This window comes from Mesoplodon mirus (genome assembly GCF_964341445.2).
Source record: "Mesoplodon mirus genome assembly, chromosome: 5".
Lineage (NCBI taxonomy): Eukaryota > Metazoa > Chordata > Mammalia > Artiodactyla > Ziphiidae > Mesoplodon > Mesoplodon mirus.
Window position 1 is genome coordinate 75,029,713 of NC_138980.1, and position 19,970 is coordinate 75,049,682.

The 19,970-nt window shown below is 36.0% G+C and overlaps 1 protein-coding gene across 3 annotated transcripts in view; it reads left to right on the plus strand.

Moving 5' to 3' along the window:
• Positions 1–19,970, plus strand: part of FNIP1 (folliculin interacting protein 1) — a 132,920-nt gene extending 112,950 nt beyond the window's left edge. For 2 of the 3 annotated variants that reach the window (XM_082623753.1, XM_082623754.1), the window contains 3 exons: positions 3,457–3,654; positions 14,633–14,748; positions 17,194–19,970. In XM_082623753.1, coding sequence (XP_082479879.1) covers positions 3,457–3,654; positions 14,633–14,748; positions 17,194–17,272 — 393 coding nt within the window. In that variant the 3' untranslated portion in view covers positions 17,273–19,970. The remainder of the gene's footprint in view (positions 1–3,456; positions 3,655–14,632; positions 14,749–17,193) is intronic. The other variant, XM_082623755.1, reaches the window with a different exon arrangement.

The following is a 19,970-nucleotide window of genomic DNA, read 5'->3' on the forward strand; positions in this document are numbered from 1 at the left end:
CTGTCCTTCCTCCATTGTGTATTCTTGGGTCCTTTGTCATAAGTTAATTGAGCATATATACATGGGTTTATTTCTGTGTTCTCTATTCTCTGTTGCTCAACTTTTAAAACAACTTTTCTTCATTTTATTGTTATAAATAACACTGATACTCTTGCTGTGTTTTATGAATTTAAGATGATTTCTTTAGGCTAGATTCCCAGAAATGAAGTTACTGGCCAGTTTTTAAGCTTAGAAGTATTTTCGTGTTCTTGTTGCATGTTTTGTAGTTTCTTCTCCAAAAGACAAGACTAGTTTGAACAGCAGTTTGTAATGTCCCTAAAACCTGTTCCCTTTACAACATTGGGGTTCGTTGTCTTCTTTTAAAAAAAAGATAACTGAAGAAAACTAGCTAGTTTTGAGGAAGGTACACTGAAGTTGATTTGGTACATTTTGAGTTTAAAAGTGCATTCTGCAAGGCCATGTTTGAATGCCCAGAAGGCAACTGAAAAAATCAGGTTTTGTAATGTGGTGGAGATCTAGGAGTATCTGCTAGAGAGGAGATACTTAAAGATTTGGGAGTTTATGTATTGAGATTCTGGAAATGCCTGTGAGAGAAAAAGGGCTGGTAGGATTGTGGATACATTCGTATTGTAGAAGTTATGGAACTCAGAGAAAAAGTTTTAAAAAAAATTAAGCTTTAGATTCACTGAATTTAGATTCATATGAATTCCCATTCATATACTTTAGATTCATATGAATTCCCATTCATATACTTCCTGTTTTGTGACTCGGAAGTATTTGAGGCTGGATACAAACTTAGTATTGTGGAGGAGACTACTATAACATGTCAGTTGAGAATATGCTCCCATGGGGTGTAGGCTGTTTTTTCCAGAAGTTGATGATGAAGTGAAAGGACTGAAATTGGTTAAATTGAAATTTTATCCAATTAGGACATTGCTTATAATAATCCATTGTGTGAAAACAAGCAATTTCAGAATGAATGACTGGCACTGCTCCCTTTTTTCTTTAACAACTCCTAAAGTGAGTTTGATTTGGATTATTTCTAATCTCAAACTTGGGGTTTAGATCCTTCTTTCTTGGGAAACTACTGATGTGGGCTCATTTTCCTTTTTCTTACCAAAACAATAGCTTTTAAAATCTTAGCCACGTGACTTTTGATTGAGGAGCTATAAAGTTAATTTCTAAAGTGGTTTTTAACCCTTTAAAATAAAAGGTGTATTTCATAGCAGTTTCCCCATTATCGGTTTAGACATTTCCTTGTGAGGATAGTAGATGAACACCCATAATAATTCTCATCTCATAAAGATGCCCGCTGCTTTTGAAAGTAGTATCTTCCTTTAACAGTTTGTTTTCCACTTTAATTATTTGATCATATCTCCTGTCTTATTTTTCTTTTATAACCACAGAGGTAGTTATGTTAAATATATATTCACTATTGTTTCTTAAAAAAGTAAGATATACCATACATCTTTAGGTGCATATACCATTTCCAAAATTATGTTTCAGTAATGAAATTGATGAATAGAAAAATGTTATATCCTTGGTAAGAGTTGAATAAGAAATATTTAAGTACGATTTTATAAAAACAAATATAAAGTTTAGAGTTCCATGGAAAGTCTTCACAATGTATCTTTCTACGCTTCTTCCTTGCCATTCTCTTCTTCCCCACTTCTCAGTATCATTTTTCACAAATTTGGTTACATCCATCTACTTCTATCTTTGAGTCTTCTCATGATATTCCCTCTTATAGAATTATCCATATTCCTCTCCCATTTTTCACTAAGAATCCTATTCATCCTATTCAGTGTCATATCCCTATGTCCCTTCCACTGTGTAACTCCCAGTCACACAGAACCCACTCTTGCCCTCCTCTGGTACCACAGCACTTGGTTACTATTTTGTCTATTACACAAGTATTTTCATAGCCACATGTATTTCTTTTTATCTCCCTCATAAGACTGTGAGCTCCCTTCTCTTTGTTTCCTTAGCATTGAGCAAAAAACTTTATTCAAAGTGGTTATTAACTGGGCAAAGGGATATCCTTTGGGGGTGCCAAACTTGGGTTTATCCAGGAATAAACTTACATTCTTGCTATGAAATTTTAGTAACAGTAAAAGTTATAAAGGAAAAAGGCCATTGGGTTCAAGATTGTAGTTTATATTTCAGTCTTATTGCTGTTAATTCATTTGTCCAGTGGTGAAGAAATCCTTACCTTTCCAAATACAAAAAAAATTAAAGTATTGAGTATCTCTTTCTTATGGTGGTGCTGTGTACTTAATTGTCATTTTTGGTCTTTGTGTGTAAACCGTGGGAAACCAAGGGCACAGCCGTATGTCTGTGGTCCTTTTATCTGTATATGTGAGTTAAAATTTTTTTTTCACTACGTGTTAAATTTTCTAATTATAAAAGTATCCTTTAGGTGAATGCTTCTGATAGAAATTTAAACAATATATACAAAGCAAAAAGTAAAAATCCTTCTTCATACTCTTAATATTCCATACTTCTTCACAAAGATCTTTATGATAGTTTGATTTGAGTATTTTCATTCTTTTTTCTATACATTTGCATTTAGATGGGAAAATTTTTTTTAAATATATTTATTTATTTATTTTGGCTGTGGTGGGTCTTAGTTGTGGCATTCAGACTCTTAGTTGCAGCATGCATCGACATCTGGTTCCCCGACCAGGGATCAAACCCAGGTCCCCTGCATTGGGAGCGCAGAGTCTTACCCACTGGACCACTAGGGAAGTCCCCTGATTTTTAAAAAACATAATTGGGGTATAATGTGTGTGTGTGTGTGTGTGTGTGTGTGTGTGTGTGTGTGTGTGTGTGTAGTGACTTTTTTTTTTTTCCGTTTAACCATGTGTCCTGGAGAGACATGTTAGTACCTGTTGATTTGTCTCCTTTTTAACTGTTATAGCCATACTCTGGATATAAATCTGTAAAACAGAAAAAACCTGGCATACATAGCCAGGAAGAGATAATCAAGGGATAGCCTCTGAGATGCTCAAGGAAATTAATGCCTGACTGGATGGGGTAGTTAGCACAGAACCTTATCATTGACTTCTTCATGTGAATTTATTTCCTACCGATTTTTAAAATATTTAGCTCTTTCAAGGTAAAAACATTTTCTTTCAGTTGCCTGGCACATAGTTGGCACTCAGTAAATTTGTTGAATGAATGAATGATCAAAATACTGGTGAAATTCAAGTTCTGGATTAAAGAATACAAAGTTCTGGTAATGAATCTCTACCTATGATGACTTCTGTAAGATATCTCAGGGTATCTGTTATTGAGTTACTTTACTATTTCACTCTTCACTGTCAAGGATTCTTTGGCAGTAGCTCTCAGAATTTCATATTCTTTTGTTTTTGTCTAGTATCTCTTCCTTGCCCATCCCATTAACATTATCTTTGAAAACTTTATCATAAGATGATGTCTTCTTTTTTTCCCCAGCATCCAGTATTGGATGAACCAATAGCAGAAGCTGTCTGTATTATAGCAGATATGGATAAATGGACTGTTCAAGTGGCCAGTAGCCAGAGACGAATGACAGATAATAAGTTGGGAAAGGAAGTGTTGGTTTCCAGTCTTGTTTCCAATCTGCTTCATTCCACTCTTCAGCTTTATAAGCATAACTTGTCTCCAAATTTTGTAAGTATCTGTAAGGCTTGAATTACTGTGAGCACTGTGATAGCTAACTTAACCCTATTGCTATGTATGTGCCTACCTTGAATACTACTGTTAGCTTCATCATTGTTTTCCTGAAAGAAGGTGTTATGGACTGAATGTTGGTGTTCCCCTAAAATCCATATGTTGAAGCCATAACTCCCCAGTGTGATGGCCTTTGGGAGTTAATTAGGGTTAGATTAGATCATTAGAGTGGGGCCTTCATGATGGGATTAGTGGCCCTATAAGAAGAGGAAGAGAGAGATTGTGCTCTCTCTACCATGTGAGGATGCAGGAAGAAGGCAGCCGTCTACTAGCCAGGAAGAGAGTTCTCACTAACAGCCATGCTGGCACCCTGATCTGATCTCAGACTTCCAGTCTCCAGAACTGTGAGAAAATAATTTTCTGTTATTTAAGCCATTGAGTCTGTGGTACTTTGTTGTTGCAGCCCAAGCTGACTAAGACAGAAAGGGATGTGTACGTGTCTATATAGTCTGTGCTTTCAGCAGCCAGAATTTAGTGCCTTTACTTAGTATCATGTGAGCTATGGCAATGCAACATCCCTAAGCTCTGTGCAGAATGCCAGTGAATTCTATATCCTCATTGTTGTGTTAGGACATTGGATGATCGCTCTTTATAACACTGGTAACCTCTTACTAAAGACACCATTTCCAACTTTCAAGATTCTTTCCTTTTCTTGTTAGGAGAACTATAATATAGCATAGTTAAAAACCTTTGCAGATCAACATGACAAAGGCCATATATGACAAACTCACAGCTGACATTATACTCAGTGGTAAAAGACTAAAAGTTTTACCCCTAAGAACAGGGACAAGACATGGATGCTCACCTTCACCACTTTTATTCAACATGGTATTGAAAAGTCGTAGAGAGAGCAGTTAGGAAAGAAAAAGAAACAAAAGGCATCCAAATTGGAAAGGAAGAAGTGAAATTATCTCTGCTTGCAAATATGATCTTATATGTAGAAAACTTAAAGATTCCACCAAAAAAACCCTGAGAGAGCTAATAGATGAATTCAGCAAAGATGCAAGATAAATCAGCATGCAAAAATAGTTGCATTCCCATAAGCTAGGAATGAACAATCTTGAAGAGGAAATTAAGAATGCACTTAAAATAGCATTAAAAGAATAAATTACTTAGGAATAAATTTAACCAAAGAGGCAAAAGACTTGTACACTGAAAACCACAAAACATCTCTGAAAGAAATTAAAGACATAAATAAATGAAAGACAATCTCATATTCTTGGTTTGGAAGACTTAGTATTATTAAGAAGATAGTACTGAGATGAAGTTGGAGGACTCACACCTCCTAATTTTAAAACTTACTACAAAATGACAGTAATCAAAACAGTGTGGTACTAGCATAAGGACAGACATAAAGACGAATAGAATATAGTATCCCCAAATTAAACCCTCACATATATGGTCAATTGGTTTTTGACAAGGAAGCCAAGACTGTTCAAAGGGGAAATGAGTCTTTTCAACAAATCATGCTGAGAAAACTGGATATGTACATGCAAAAGAATGAAGTTGAACCCTTACTTTATGCCATATACAAAAATGAACTCAAGCTTAAATGTAAAGTTAAACCTAAGCTTAAGTACTAAAACTATAAAATTCTTTAAAGAAAACATAGGGGATAATTTTCATGATATTGGATTTAGCAGTGATTCCTTGGAAGTGGCATCAAAAGCACAGGCAATAAAGGGAAAAATAGATAAATTGGGACTTCATCAAACTTAAAAACTTCTGTGTATCAAAGGACACTATCAACAGAGTGAAAAGACAATTGACAGAACAGGAGAAAATATTTGCTAATCATATATCTGAAAAGAGATTGATATCCAGAATACATAGAGAACTCCTACAATTCAACAACAGCAAAGAAACAACTCAAGAATAGCCAAAGCAATCTTGAGAAAGAAAAATGGAGCTGGAGGAATCAGGCTCCCTGACTTCAGACTATGCTACAAAGTTACAGTAATCAAGACAGTATGGTACTGGCACAAAAACAGAAATATAGATCAATGGAACAGTATAGAAATCCCAGAGATAAACCCACGCACATATTGTCACCTTATCTTTGATAAAGGAGGCAAGAATATACAATGGAGAAAAGACAGCCTCTTCAATAAGTGGTGCTGGGAAAACTGGACAGCTACATGTAAAAGAATGAAATTAGAACACTCCCTAACACCGTACACAAAAATAAACTCCAAATGGATTAAACTAAAAAAGTAAGGCCAGACATTATAAAATTCTTAGAGAAAAACATAAGCAGAACACTCTGTTACATAAATCATAGCAAGATCCTTTTTGACCCAACTCCTAGAGAAGTGGAAATAAAAACAAAAATAAATGGGACCTAATGAAACCTAAAAGCTTTTGCACAGCAAGGGAAACCATCAACAAGACAAAAAGACAACCCTCAGAATGGGAGAAAATATTTGCAAATGAAGCAACTGACAAAGGATTAATCTCCAAAATATACAAGCAGCTCATGCAGCTCAATATCAAAAAAACAAACAACCCAATCCAAAAATGGGCAGAAGACCTAAGTAGACATTTCTCCAAAGAAGATATACAGATTGCCAACTAACACATGAAAGAATGCTCAACATCATTAATCATTAGAGAAATGCAAATCAAAACCACAATGAGGTATCACCTCACACCAGTCAGAATGGCCATCATCAAAATATCTACAAACAATAAATGCTGGAGAGGGTGTGGAGAAAAGGGAACCCTCTTGTACTGTTGGTGGGAATGTAAATTGATGCAGCCACTATGGAGAACAGTATGGAGGTTCCTTAAAAAACTAAAAACAGAACTACCATATGACCCAGCAATTCCACTATTGGACATATACCCTGAGAAAACCATAATTCAAAAAGAGTCATGTACCACAGTGTTCATTGCAGCTCTATTTACAATAGCCAGGACATGGAAGCAACCTAAATGTCCATCGACAGATGAATGGATAAAGAAGATGTGGCCCATATATACAATGGAATATTACTCTGCCATAAAAAGAAACGAAATTGAGTTATTTGTAGTGAGGTGGATGGGCCTAGAGTCTGTCATACAGAGTGAAGTAAGTCAGAAAGAGAAAAACAAATACTGTATGCTAACACATACATATGGAATCTAAAAAAAAAATGGTTATGAAAAACCTAGGGGCAGGACAGAAATAAAGACACAGACCTACTAGAGAATGGAGTTGAGGACACGGGGAGGGGGAAGGGTAAGCTGGGATGAAGTGAGAGAGTGGCATGGACTTATATATACTACCAAGTGTAAAATAGATAGCTAGTGGGAAGCAGCTGCATAGCACAGGGAGATCAGCTCAGTGCTTTGTGACCACCTAGAGGGGTGGGATAGGGAGGGTGAGAGGGAGACGCAAGAGGGAGGAGATATGGGGATATATGTATACATATAGCTGATTCACTTTGTTATAAAGCAGAAAGTAACACACGGTTGTAAAGCAATTATACTCCAATAAAGATGTTAAAAAAAAAGAAACAACTCAAAAAATAGGCAGAGGACTTGAGTAGACATTTCTCTAAAGAAGATATACAAATAGTCAATAAGCACATGAGAGAATGTTTAACATCCATCAGTCATTAGGAAAATGCAAATCAAAAGCACAGTGAGATACCACTTCACACTGATAAGGATGGGTTTGATCAAGCAAACCCTGAAAATAAAAAGTATTGGATGAGGAGAAATTGGAACCCTTGTGCGTTGCTGGTGGGAATCTAAAATGGTGCAGCTGCTGTGTAAAACAGTTTGGCAGTTCCTCAAAAAGTTTAACATTGCATTGTCATGTGGTCCAGCAAGTCTTCTTCTAGGTTTATAATCAAAATAACTGAAAGCAGGGACTGGGACAATTGTATAGTAATGTTCACAGCAGTATTAACTTGCAGTAGACAAAATTGGAAACAACTCGTGTCCATCAACAAATGATGTGTAATACATAGAATGGAATACTTCAGCCATAAAGAGGAATGAAATTCTTTTTTTTTAAATATACATATTACTGGGCCTGTCCCTGGTGGGTCTTAGTTTTATTTTATTTTATTTTTCTTCACATCTTTATTGGAGTGTAAATGCTTTACAATGTTGTGTTAGTTTCTGTTGTACAACAAAGTGAATCAGCTATATGTATACATATATCCCCATAACCCGTCAGAAAGAGAAAAACAAATACCATATGCTAATGCATATATATGTAATTTTAAAAAGTGGTACCAGTGAACCTAGTGGCAGGGCAGGAATAAAGATGCAGACATAGAGAACGGACTTGAGGGCATGGGGACATGGGGGATGGGGAAGCTGGGATGAAGTGAGAGTAGCAGTGACATATATACACTACCAAATGTAAAATGGATGGCTAGTGGGAAGCTGCTGCATAGCACAGGGAGATGAGCTCAGTGCTTTGTGACAACCTAGAGGAATGAAATTCTGATACATGATACAATATGAATAGAACGTTACAGTAAGTGAAACAAGCAAAATACAAAAGGACAGATACTGTTGTGGTCCCACTTACATTAGGTATCTAGAATAGGCACTTTCATAGAAACAGAAAGTAGATAGAGGTTACCAGGGATGGTGGGAAGAAGGGCATGAAGGGTTACTGTATACTGGGTACAGAGTTTCTATTTGGCATAATGAAAAAAAGTTCTGGAAGTGGATAGTGATGATAGTGCAGAACATTGCGAATGTACTTAAATGCCATTGAATTGTATACCTAAAAATGGGTAGTGTGGTAAATTGTGTGTGGGTATGTGTGTGTGTGTGTATATATATATATATGGATGAATTTTATTATAAACATTTTATAGAATTTTTTTCACTTAAGTTATTTTCAGCCTACATGAGCATTATACCACAAAGTATACACCACAAAGTAATGTATGCCAAGAAATACATTCAATTGTTTTTTCTGAAGAAAAAGAAAATGTGTTTTTCTGAGAAGCTTTAACAGCAGCTGGTTTCCATTGGGAAGAAATACTCTGCAAGAATTTAGTGTTTTAGCCCCTGCACCTCATGCTTTTTTCTTCATACATATATATCATCCATTCACATGAAAAATCACCTATTTTAGTGAATTGAGCAAGTTAATTGACAATAAACAAAATATATGTTTTAGTTTTTAATATTCCAGCTTAGAAACATTTCTACTAAGGCCTATAGAGCACTCTCTGTGAGCTGTTGCAAAGTTTTTTTCTTTTGCTCTTCACAGGAGAATGCAGCATTTCTAATTTAAATACATTTGTAATGTATTAATTTGAGTGTTTTATTTATGAAATTTGGAATAAAAACGTATTTTTTAAAGTTCTGGATATGGGTAGTGGTGATACCTGCACAACATTCTGAATGTACTTAATGCCTCTCAGTTGAACACTTAAGTGTTTAAAATGGTAACTTTTATATGTAAAATGGTAAATTTTATATTATGTGCAATTTACCATGGTAAGAAATAACTGCAGACTCTAAATCTTTGATATGAGCTAGAGAAGGTTTACACTCCTTTAGCTAAAATTGCATGCTTTAAAAATGTGCTCCAGAGCTTCCCTGGTGGCGCGGTGGTTGAGAGTCCGCCTGCCGATGCAGGGGACACGGGTTCGTGCCCCGGTCCGGGAGGATCTCACATGCCGCGGAGCGGCTGGGCCCGTGAGCCATGGCCGCTGGGCCTGTGCGTCCGGAGCCTGTGCTCCGCAACGGGAGAGGCCACGGCAGTGAGAGGTCCGCGTACCGCAAAAAAAAAAAAAAATTGTGCTCCAGAGGGCAGACAGCAGAAGCAAGAAGAACTACAGTCCTGCAGCCTGTGGAACAAAAACCACACTCACAGAAAGATAGACAAGATGAAAAGTCAGAGGGCTATGTACCAGATGAAGGAACAAGATAAAACCCCAGAGAAACAACTAAATGAAGTGGAGATAGACCACCTTCCAGAAAAAGAATTCAGAATAATGATAGTGAAGATGATCCCGGACCTTGGAAAAACAATGGAGGCAAAGATCTAGAAGATGCAAGAAATGTTTAACAAAGACCTATAAGAATTAAAGAACAAACAAACAGAGATGAACAATACAATAACTGAAATGAAAAATACACTACAAGGAATTAATAGAATAACTGAGGCAGAAGCACTGATAAGTGACCTGGAAGACAGAATGGTGGAATTCACTTCTGCAGAACAGAATAAAGAAAAAAGAATGAAAAGAAATAAAGAGAGCCTAAGAGACCTCTGGGACAACATTAGACACAACAACATTCACATTATAGGGGTCCCAGAAGGAGAAGAGAGAGAGAGAAAGGACCTGAGAAAACATTTGAAGAGATTATAGTCGAAAACTTCCCTAACATGGGAAAGGAAATAGCCATCCAAGGCCAGGAAGCGCAGAGGGTTCCACACAGGATAAACCCAAGGAGAAACACGCCGATTCACATAGTAATGAAATTGGGAAAAATTAAAGATTAAGAAAAAATATTGAAAGCAGCAAGGGAAAAATGACAAATAACATACAAGGGATCTCCCATAAGGTTAAGAGCTGATTTCTCAGCAGAAACTCTACAACCCAGAAGGGAGTGGCATGACATGTTTAAAGTGATGAAAGAGAAGAACGTACAACCAAGATTACCCAGCAAGGATCTCATTCAGATTTGATGGAGAAATCAAAAGCTTTACAGACAAGCAAAAGCTAAGAGAATTCAGCACCACCAAAGCAGCTCTACAACAAATGCCAAAGGAACTTCTCTAAGTGGGAAACACAAGAGAAGAAAAGGACCTACAAAAACAAATGCAAAACAATTAAGAAAATGGGAGTAGGAACATACATATCAATAATTACCTTAAATGTGAATGGATTAAATGCTCCAACCAAAAGACACAGGCTCACTGAATGGATACAAATACAAGACCGATATATGTGCTGTCTACAAGGGACTCACTTCAGACCTAGGACACATACAGACTGAAAGTGAGGGGATGGAAAAAGATATTCCATGCAAATGGAAATCAAAAGAAAGCTTGAGTAGCAATACTCATATCAGATAAAATAGACTTTAAAGAATGTTACAAGAGATAAGGAAGGACACCACATAATGATCAAGGGATCAATCCAGGAAGAAGATATAACAATTACAAATATTTATGCAGCCAACATAGGAGCACCTCAATACATAAGGCAAGTGCTAACAGCTATAAAAGAGGAAATCGACAGTAACACAGTAATAATAGGGGACTTTAACACCTCAGTTATACCAATGGACAGATCTCCAAACAGAAAATTAATGAGGAAACATGAGCTTTAAATGACACAATAGACCAGATAGATTTAATTGATATTTATAGGACATTCCATCCAGAAACAACAGAATACACTTTCTTCTCAAGTGCACATGGAACATTCTCAAGGATAGATCGCATCTTGGGTCACAAATCAAGCCTCAGTAAATTTAAGAAAATTGAAATCATATCAAGCATCTTTTATTTTTATTTTTTTATTATTATTTTTATTTATTTATTTTTTCTTGCGGTACGTGGGCCTCTCACTGTTGTGGCCTCTCCCGTTGCGGAGCACAGGCTCCGGACGCGCAGACTCAGTGGCCATGCCTCACGGGCCTAACTGCTCCGCGGCATGTGGGATCTTCCCAGACCAGGGCTCGAACCTGTGTCCCCTGCATCGGCAGGCAGACTCTCAACCGCTGCACCACCAGGGAAGCCCTCAAGCATCTTTTCTGACCACAATGCTATGAGATTTGAAATCAGTTACAGGGGAAAAAAATGTAAAAAACACAAACACTTGAAGGCTAAACAATACGTTACTAAATAACCAAGATATCACTGAGGAAATCAAAGAGGAAATAAAAAAATCTCTAGAGACAAATGACAATGAAAACATGATGATCCAAAACCTATGGGATGCAGCAAAAGCAGTTCTAAGAAGGAAGTTTATAGCTATACAAGCCTACCTCAAGAAACAAAAAAATTTCAAATAAACAATCTAACCTTACACCTAAAAGAAGTAGAGAAAGAAAAAACAAAACCCAAAGTTAGTAGAAGGAAAGAAATCATAAAGATCAGAGCAGAAATAAATGAAATAGAAACAAAACAATAGCAAAGATCAATAAAAGTAAAAGCTGGTTCTTTGAGAACATAAAATTGATAAACCATTAGCCAGACTCATCAAGAAAAAGAGGGAGAGGACTCAAATCAATAAAATTAGAAATGAAAAAGGAGAAGTTACAACAGACACTGCAGAAATACAAAGCATCCTAAGAGACTACTACAGGCAACTCTGTGCCAATACAATGGACAACCTGGAAGAAATGGACAAATTCTTAGAAAGGTATAACTTACCAAGACTGAACCAGGAAGAAATAGAAAATATGAACAGACCAATCACAAGTAATGAAATTGAAACTGTGATTAAAAATCTTCTAAGAAACAAAAGTCCAGTACCAGATGGCTTCACAGGTGAATTCTATCAAACATTTGGAGAAGAGCTAACACCCATCCTTCTCAAACTCTTCCAAAAAATTGTGGAGGGAGGAACACTCCCAAACTCATTCTATGAGGACACCAAAACCAGACAAAGATACTACAAAAAAAAATTACAGGCCAATATCACTGATGAATATTGATGCAAAAATCCTCAACAAAATACTAGTAAGCAGAATCCAACAACACATTAAAAGGGTCATATACCATGAGGAAGTGGGATTTATCCCAGGAATGTAATGATTCTCCAGTATATGCAAATCAACCAATGTGATACACCATATTAACAAATGAAGAATATGGTCAAACCATATGATCATCTCAATAGATGCAGAAATAGTTTTGGCAAAATTCAACACCCATTTATGACAAAAACTCTCCAGAAAGTGAGCATAGAGGGAACCTACCTCAACATAATAAAAGCCATATACGACAAACCCACAGCAAACATCATTCTCAATGGTGAAAAACTCAAAGCATTTCCTCTAAGATCAGGAACAAGACAAGGATGTCCACTCTCACCACTATTTTTCAACATAGTTTTGGAAGTCCTAGCCACGGCAATCAGAGAAGAAAAAGAAAAAGAATACAAATTGGAAAAGAAGAAGTAAAACTGTCACTGCAGATGACATGGTACTATACATAAAGTATCCAAAAGATGCCACCAGAAAACTACTAGAGCTAATCAGTGAATTTGGTAAAGTTGCAGGATACAAAATTAATGCACAGAAATCTCTTGCGTTCCTATACACTAGTGATGAAAAATCTGAAAGAGAAATTAAGGAAACACTCCCATTTACCATTGCAACAAAAAGAATAAAATACCTAGGAATAAACCTACCTAGGGAGACAAAAGACTTGTATGCAGAAAAGTATAAGACCGTGATGAGAGAAATTAAAGATGATACAAACAGATGGAGATACATACCATATTCTTGGACTGGAAGAATCAATATTGTGAAAAGGACTGTACTACCCAAAGCAATCTACAGATTCAGTGCAATCCCTATCAAATTACCAATGGCATTTTTTATAGAACTAGAACAAAAAGTCTTAAAATTTGTATGGAGACACAAAAGACCCCGAATAGCTGAAGCAGTCTTGAGGGAAAAAAACGGAGCTGGAGGAATCAGGCTTCTGGACTTCAGACTATACTACAAAGCTACAGTAATCAAGACAGTATGGTACTGGCACAAAAACAGAAATATAGATCCCAGGAACTGGATAGAAAGTCCAGATTTAACCCATGCACCTATGGTCAACTAATCTATGACAAAGGAGGCAAGGATATACAATGGAGAAAAGACAGTCTCTTCAGTAAGTGGTGCTGGGAGAACTGGACAGCTACATGTAAAAGAATGAAATTAGAACACTCCCTAACACCATACACAAAAATATACTCAAAATGGATTAGGGACCTAAATGTAAGACCGGACACTATAAAACTCTTAGAGGAAAACATAGGAAGAACACTCCTTGACATAAACCACCGCAAGATCTTTTTTGACCCACCTCCTAGAGTAAGAAATGAAAATAGGGCTTCCCTGGTGGCGCAGTGGTTGAGAGTCTGCCTTTCGATGCAGGGGACGCGGGTTTGTGCCCTGGTCCGGGAGGATCCCACATGCCGCAGAGCGGCTGGGCCCGCGAGCCATGGCTGCTGAGCCTGTGCTCCGCAGCGGGAGAGGCCACAACAGTGAGAGGCCTGCATACCGCAAAAAAAAAAAAAAAAAAAAAAAAAAGAAATGAAAACAAAAATAAACATATGGGACTTAATTAAGCTTAAAAGCTTTTCCACAGCAAAGGAAACTACAAATGATGAAAAGACAACCCTCAGAATGGGAGAAAATATTTGCAGACCAATCAACGGACAAAGGATTAATCTCCAAAATATATAAACTGCTCATGCAGCTCAACTTTAAAAAAAACAAACAACCCAATCCAAAAATGGGCAGAAGACCTAAATAGACATTTCTCCAAAGAAGGCCAAGAGGCACATGAAAAGCTGCTGAACATCACTAATTATTAGAGAAATGCAAATCAAAACTACATGAGGTATCACCTCACACCCGTTAGAATGGGCATCATCAGAAAATATAGAAACAACAAGTGCTCGAGAGGGTGTGGAGAAAAAGGAACCCTCTGGCACTGTTGGTGGGAATGTACATTGATACAGCGGCGGGGTCGTGGGGGTGGTGGGATGAATTGGGAGACTGAGACTGACATATATACACTAATATGTGTAAAATGGATAACTAATAAGAACCTGCTGTATAAAAAATAAAATAAAATTCAAAAAATAAAAATGTGCTCCAAATTTTAGTTTATGTTGGAATAACTAAATAGAATTGTCAAAACATGATGCTTTGGAATTTGCATTACTTAAGAGTTGTGCAATTTCTGACTTGATTCTTGTTTTCCTCCTAACTGCAGTGTGTAATGCATCTTGAAGACCGGTTACAGGAGCTATACTTCAAGAGCAAAATGTTATCTGAGTACCTGAGGGGGCAGATGCGTGTTCATGTCAAGGAGCTGGGAGTGGTTTTAGGGTATGTTCCTGATTCCTTTTCTGGCTTTGCTTTCTCGTTTCACTGTTTATTTAGGCAATGAATATTTCTCAGAATTGCCTTTTTTCTTTTTAAGTTTTTTGTCTTGTTAGAAGCAGTATACTGTTATCATCTGGGTTGTTCTATACCAGTGGTCCCCAACCTTTTTGGCACCAGGGATCGGTTTCGTGGAATACAGTCTTTCCACCAACGGAGTGTGGGGAATGGCTTAGGCAGTAATGCAAGTGATGGGGAGTGGCTGATGAAGCTTTGCTCACTTGCCTGCCGCTCACTTCCTGCTGTGCAGCCTGGTTCCTAACAGGGCACAGACTAGTACCAGTCCACGGCCTGTGGGTTGGGGACCCCTGTTGTATACAGTATAAAAGCAGAACCCTGTCCTACACTGATCTGAAATGCACTGTCCCTTGTGCAATTACAGTAGGTTGAGAATTTAGTTGAATAAAAAGGAATTAAAGTCTAAATTTTTGCATTAGAAAAAAATAAGTAAGTATTCATTTTTATTTATTAAATATGTTGTAAACTCATCATTCCCAGCATCTGCCCGGCCATCCAAATGATCTGATTGAAGTAATGGCACTCTATGGATGATGGTATATTATCTACATATTATTACTCCTTCCCCATTATCTATATATTATATCTTTATACTCTGAAGTTATTCCTGGGAAGAAGCTAGTTATCTAACATGCTAACTGAAGGACAAACAGGAAATTGGCAAGAGGCATAGTATAGCCCCTTTCATTATGTTCTGTGGTCACTTTCCCTGTGTTCTATGTCCACTTTGTGTGTGTGTGTGTGTGTGAAAATTATTTCTTGAAATGCTGGTTGAATAAATTAAAACAAGCTAGAACTTTTGTCTAATTTCAGCTTTTATGAAGGGAGAAAGAGCCAACATCGAGTTGCTACTGTATGTCTGAAACCAAATTAAATTCTTTCATTAATGTTATTGCTTATTATCCAGATTGGAAATAGATGATTCTCTGCATGTAATGCCTTTATTTTTAGAAAATTTAAACTAATTTTTAAAGTAATGTACATATAATGAAAGTTTCAGTGCATTTTGGCATAAAGTGAAAAGTAATTGTATCGTCTTTTCCTCAACTTCCAGTCCTCAGTCAAACACAGTTAATGGATTGTTTCTTCTTACAGAATTTTTAAATGTGTAGGATTAAAAATATAAATTAGTTTGTACTCTATATATCTTTGTGCAGCTTGCCTTTTAATGTATCTTGAATATTTGTTCATTTAAGCACATACCACACATACTAAACTATATCATTTTTAATGGCTGTATTGCATTCTATTATATGGTGGAATTTATTTTCAGTTTTTCGCTGTTACAAATCAATGCTAGAATAAATATAAACCTTTGAGGTTTATAGGATAAATTCTTTGATGTAGAATTTTTGAATTAAAGGGCATATGTGATTAAATTGTTGATATTTTGACGGTAATAGTAAATGCTATCCAGAAAGTACCAGAATAAATTTTCATGAACAGTGGGAAGCACACTCTTCTTACTGCTATTTATTACCAAACTTTTTAATCTTTGCCAAGCTACTAGCTGAAAAATGAAATCTGATTTTATTCAGATTTATTCTCTAACCAGGAGTGTGTCTGCATAACTTATTTTGATATTTATTGGCCATTTTTCTTTTCCTATAAGTTATTTGTGGTAGGTTGTATTTTTAAGAGGCTTCCATTATGTCTTCCCAGTAAATCTTATTATAGAAACATTTGTATCCAAAACAATATGTCTGCACACTATTATTCTGTCATTATACTATATAATATTTCTTTTTAAAAAAAATTATTTATTTATTTATTTATTTTTGGCTGCGTTGGGTCTTCGTTGCTGGGCATGGGCTTTCTCTAGTTTCAGCAAGCGGGGGCTACTCTTGGTTGTGGTGAGCGAGCTTCTCATTATGGTGGCTTCTCTTTGTTGTGGAGCACAGGCTCTAGGCACGCAGGCTTCAGTAGTTGTGTCACGTGAGCTCAGTAGTTGTGGCTCACAGGCTTAGTTGCTCTGCGATATGTAGGATCTTCCCGGACCACGACTTGAACCTGTGTCCCCTGCATTGGCAGGTGGCTTCTTAACCACTGCGCCACCAGTGAAGTCCCTATATAGTATTTCTTAGACGTTATTCCTTGCCCTGATGCATGGTCCATCAGCACATCAGTGAGATGGTTTCCTGCATTTGTGACTTTGTTACTGTTGGGTTTCAGAGGCTTTCTTTTTTAAAAATCTTTAGTTATGGTTTTTACTTACTGAAAAATTTCTAATTTTCATTATCTTCAGTTCTCTTACCCTTTTCCTTTTGGCCAGGGTGGCCAAGCTCCTTGAGTGGAGATGTATAGTGACTTTATAGATAGCAGTCATTGCCTGTAGGAATAAACCTGAACTGAGATTTTTTTTTTTAATTTCAGGATTGAATCCAGTGATCTTCCTCTTCTGGCTGCTGTAGCAAGCACTCACTCTCCATATGTTGCTCAGATACTACTTTAACAGAAAGGCCGTTGGAAATTAACTTTGGTGGAAAGTTAAGTAGAAACCAAGGAAGCAGTCGCAACTTGCATTTATGGCAATTGTTTTTCTCTGTCAGACCTTCATCTGAATGAGTCAGTCACCTGGGTGGGTATTCTGCATTGCAGTGCATATTGTGTCATCACTGGATGGCTTTTTCATTTTGATTGGACTTCTGGATGGTGGCAGATTTTTAACCAAGTGAAACTAAAAACAACATTTGGGGGGAAAGCATTTGAAGAAGCCAAAGTGTAACTTCGACGTTTCTACAAAATGAATAACATTGAGGAATTTCATTATGATCACTACAGTCTTGCCACAACCCATAAGTAGGAGGAACGGATATCTCATGATTAAATGGCTCAGAAAGAGCCATTTCATTAGTTTTAATTCTTTATTTCTAAGGTACAAAGATCTATGAAACTTTATTTGTGTTTTTTTGTTTTTCAATTCAAAATAGCTAATTTCTGGGTATTTCTCAAAGTATTTTAAACAGCTTGTTAATTAGAATAAACTCAGAATAAAGTGTATAAATCTGTGTTATGTTATCCACCCAAGTGTACATATGTATCTATTTTTTAAAAAAGAAGAGGTAGAAATACAAGATTGGTAAACATGCCTTTTTAAAAAATATATTTTCAACTAGGATTAATTGTATATAATGTTGAAATATTACTTTCTGGTGATTTTTCTGTTTCACACACCCTAAAATATAAGTAAAGCCAATCTTTTTTTAAGGCTGAGGAATATAGATTCCCAAAATAAGAATACTACTTTATACCATTTGTTTTGTTTATAAGTATAAGCTAATTCTTATAAATGTTAATATTTACGTATTTGCATTTAATTTAATAAATTAAAATTAGGATTAAAAATTGCACCAAAGCATTGGCAGAAATAATACTATTTTCTTTAAAAGTGCTCAGGTAGCCGAGGCCCTTGGTTTCGGTATCAGCCCTTCTTGAACCCATAGAAACTGAATATTTGTTTCACTGCTTCATAATATTCAATTTACACTAAAAGAGCTCATTAACTCTTAAGATTATTTTTTTTCTCTAATAGCTCCTCTCTTCCAAAAGTAATTTTTTCAAAGATTTCAACTTTTCAGTTGTTATTGTTTTTGTATATATTGTAGAGTGTTGCTTGTGAGAAAGGCTAATATGGAACCAAACTCTTGTAAGTAATGTAAATAGAAAGATGGGTAGATAAAGTTTTCATTATGCTCTACTACCTCAGTTTACTTGAAATACTACATTATAGTTTATCCTTTACTTACCTGGTCTAAGATGCTTTTAATGCTAGAAGTGAAGCTGGTTTCTGCTTTCATGAACTATTTTCATCATAATTAGTTGATTAGCTTAAAACAGAAAACCACTTGCTCATTCTGTTTCTAGGTACACTTTGTCTATTATGCATCTGTTCTTGCTATTTAAATTTTCAATAATTAAGGAAGATTTCTGTGGTTTATTTAGTCTTTGACCTTGAATTTATAGCATTGGGTCACATTTTGTCTTACTCTAATCTCCAGCTAGACTAAGAAGAAATGGTTATTTTAATGGAATGTAAACCTGAAATTGGTGTGCTTGCAGTCGCTTTGGCCCCTGTGTCCTATCAGCTGGTCCCAGTTAGTACCAGAGTCTTCCATGGATGACTTGCTGTCAAAGAGTGTTTATGTATATATTTTCATTAGCTTAATTTTTTTAGTCTATTCATTAATGAAGTTCTTCTCTCATCTGTTGTTTGGAATTTTATGAATCAATCTCTTTAGCAGAATTCAGAATATAGAAAAGATCATATGTGGCCACTGTACATTTTTTTTTTAATTGTAGTTCAGGATATGTAGGAGGTAGACAGTGTCTTTTTTATATGTGTTATTGTTTAAATTAGTCATTGAACTATTCACAGTCCTATCTATTTGAAATCTCTAATAAATTACCATTTAGGAAATCTAGTCTTCAATAAATGGATGGCTCATGCTACTGTAATTCTTAAAACTAAGCTTTGCTTGAAAGGAAAAGGCCTATAGTTTCTTATAGAATCATCAATCCTTATAGGATTCCTGAGTTTTATAATTTGCAATCCTTCTGTAATTTCTGCTCCTTCGTCATAGTCATTCTTGCATTACACAAAGCCCAAGGAATGAGCTGCTACTTCTTTAAAGTGTGATCATTATGATGAATGTGAAAAGAATTTTTGGCCTGTTCAAAATAATTTTTTTCAACTTCTTACGGTACAGATAGATATATGTTACACATTTTAAAAACCTGTTTGTTGCAACAGGAGATGAAAAAGGGATCTTTTACATTATAGATTTAAAACTAATTTTTCCTGTATATAAACTAATTGGTTTGATTTTAAATATTCCTGGCTTTTATTAATATGTCTTAATTTTGAGTTTGAAAATGTTAAGTGCAATAAACATACTAGCACAGATTTCATTTTGTTGCAATTGGCATACACTGGGGATGATCACTTTAAAAAAAACAGATTTTACACAATGCCTACTTCTGGTAGATGTCTTATGAGATTGTTATGCTTTAAGTTATTTAGATGGTGGGAGATGTAAAATGTAAATACTTGTTTCTTGTTCTGTATACATTTCTCAAATGTACGCCTGTATTATAATAACCTCCCAGTTCTAGGGGATATTTGTGCAATAAATACACATCAATTTGATGGA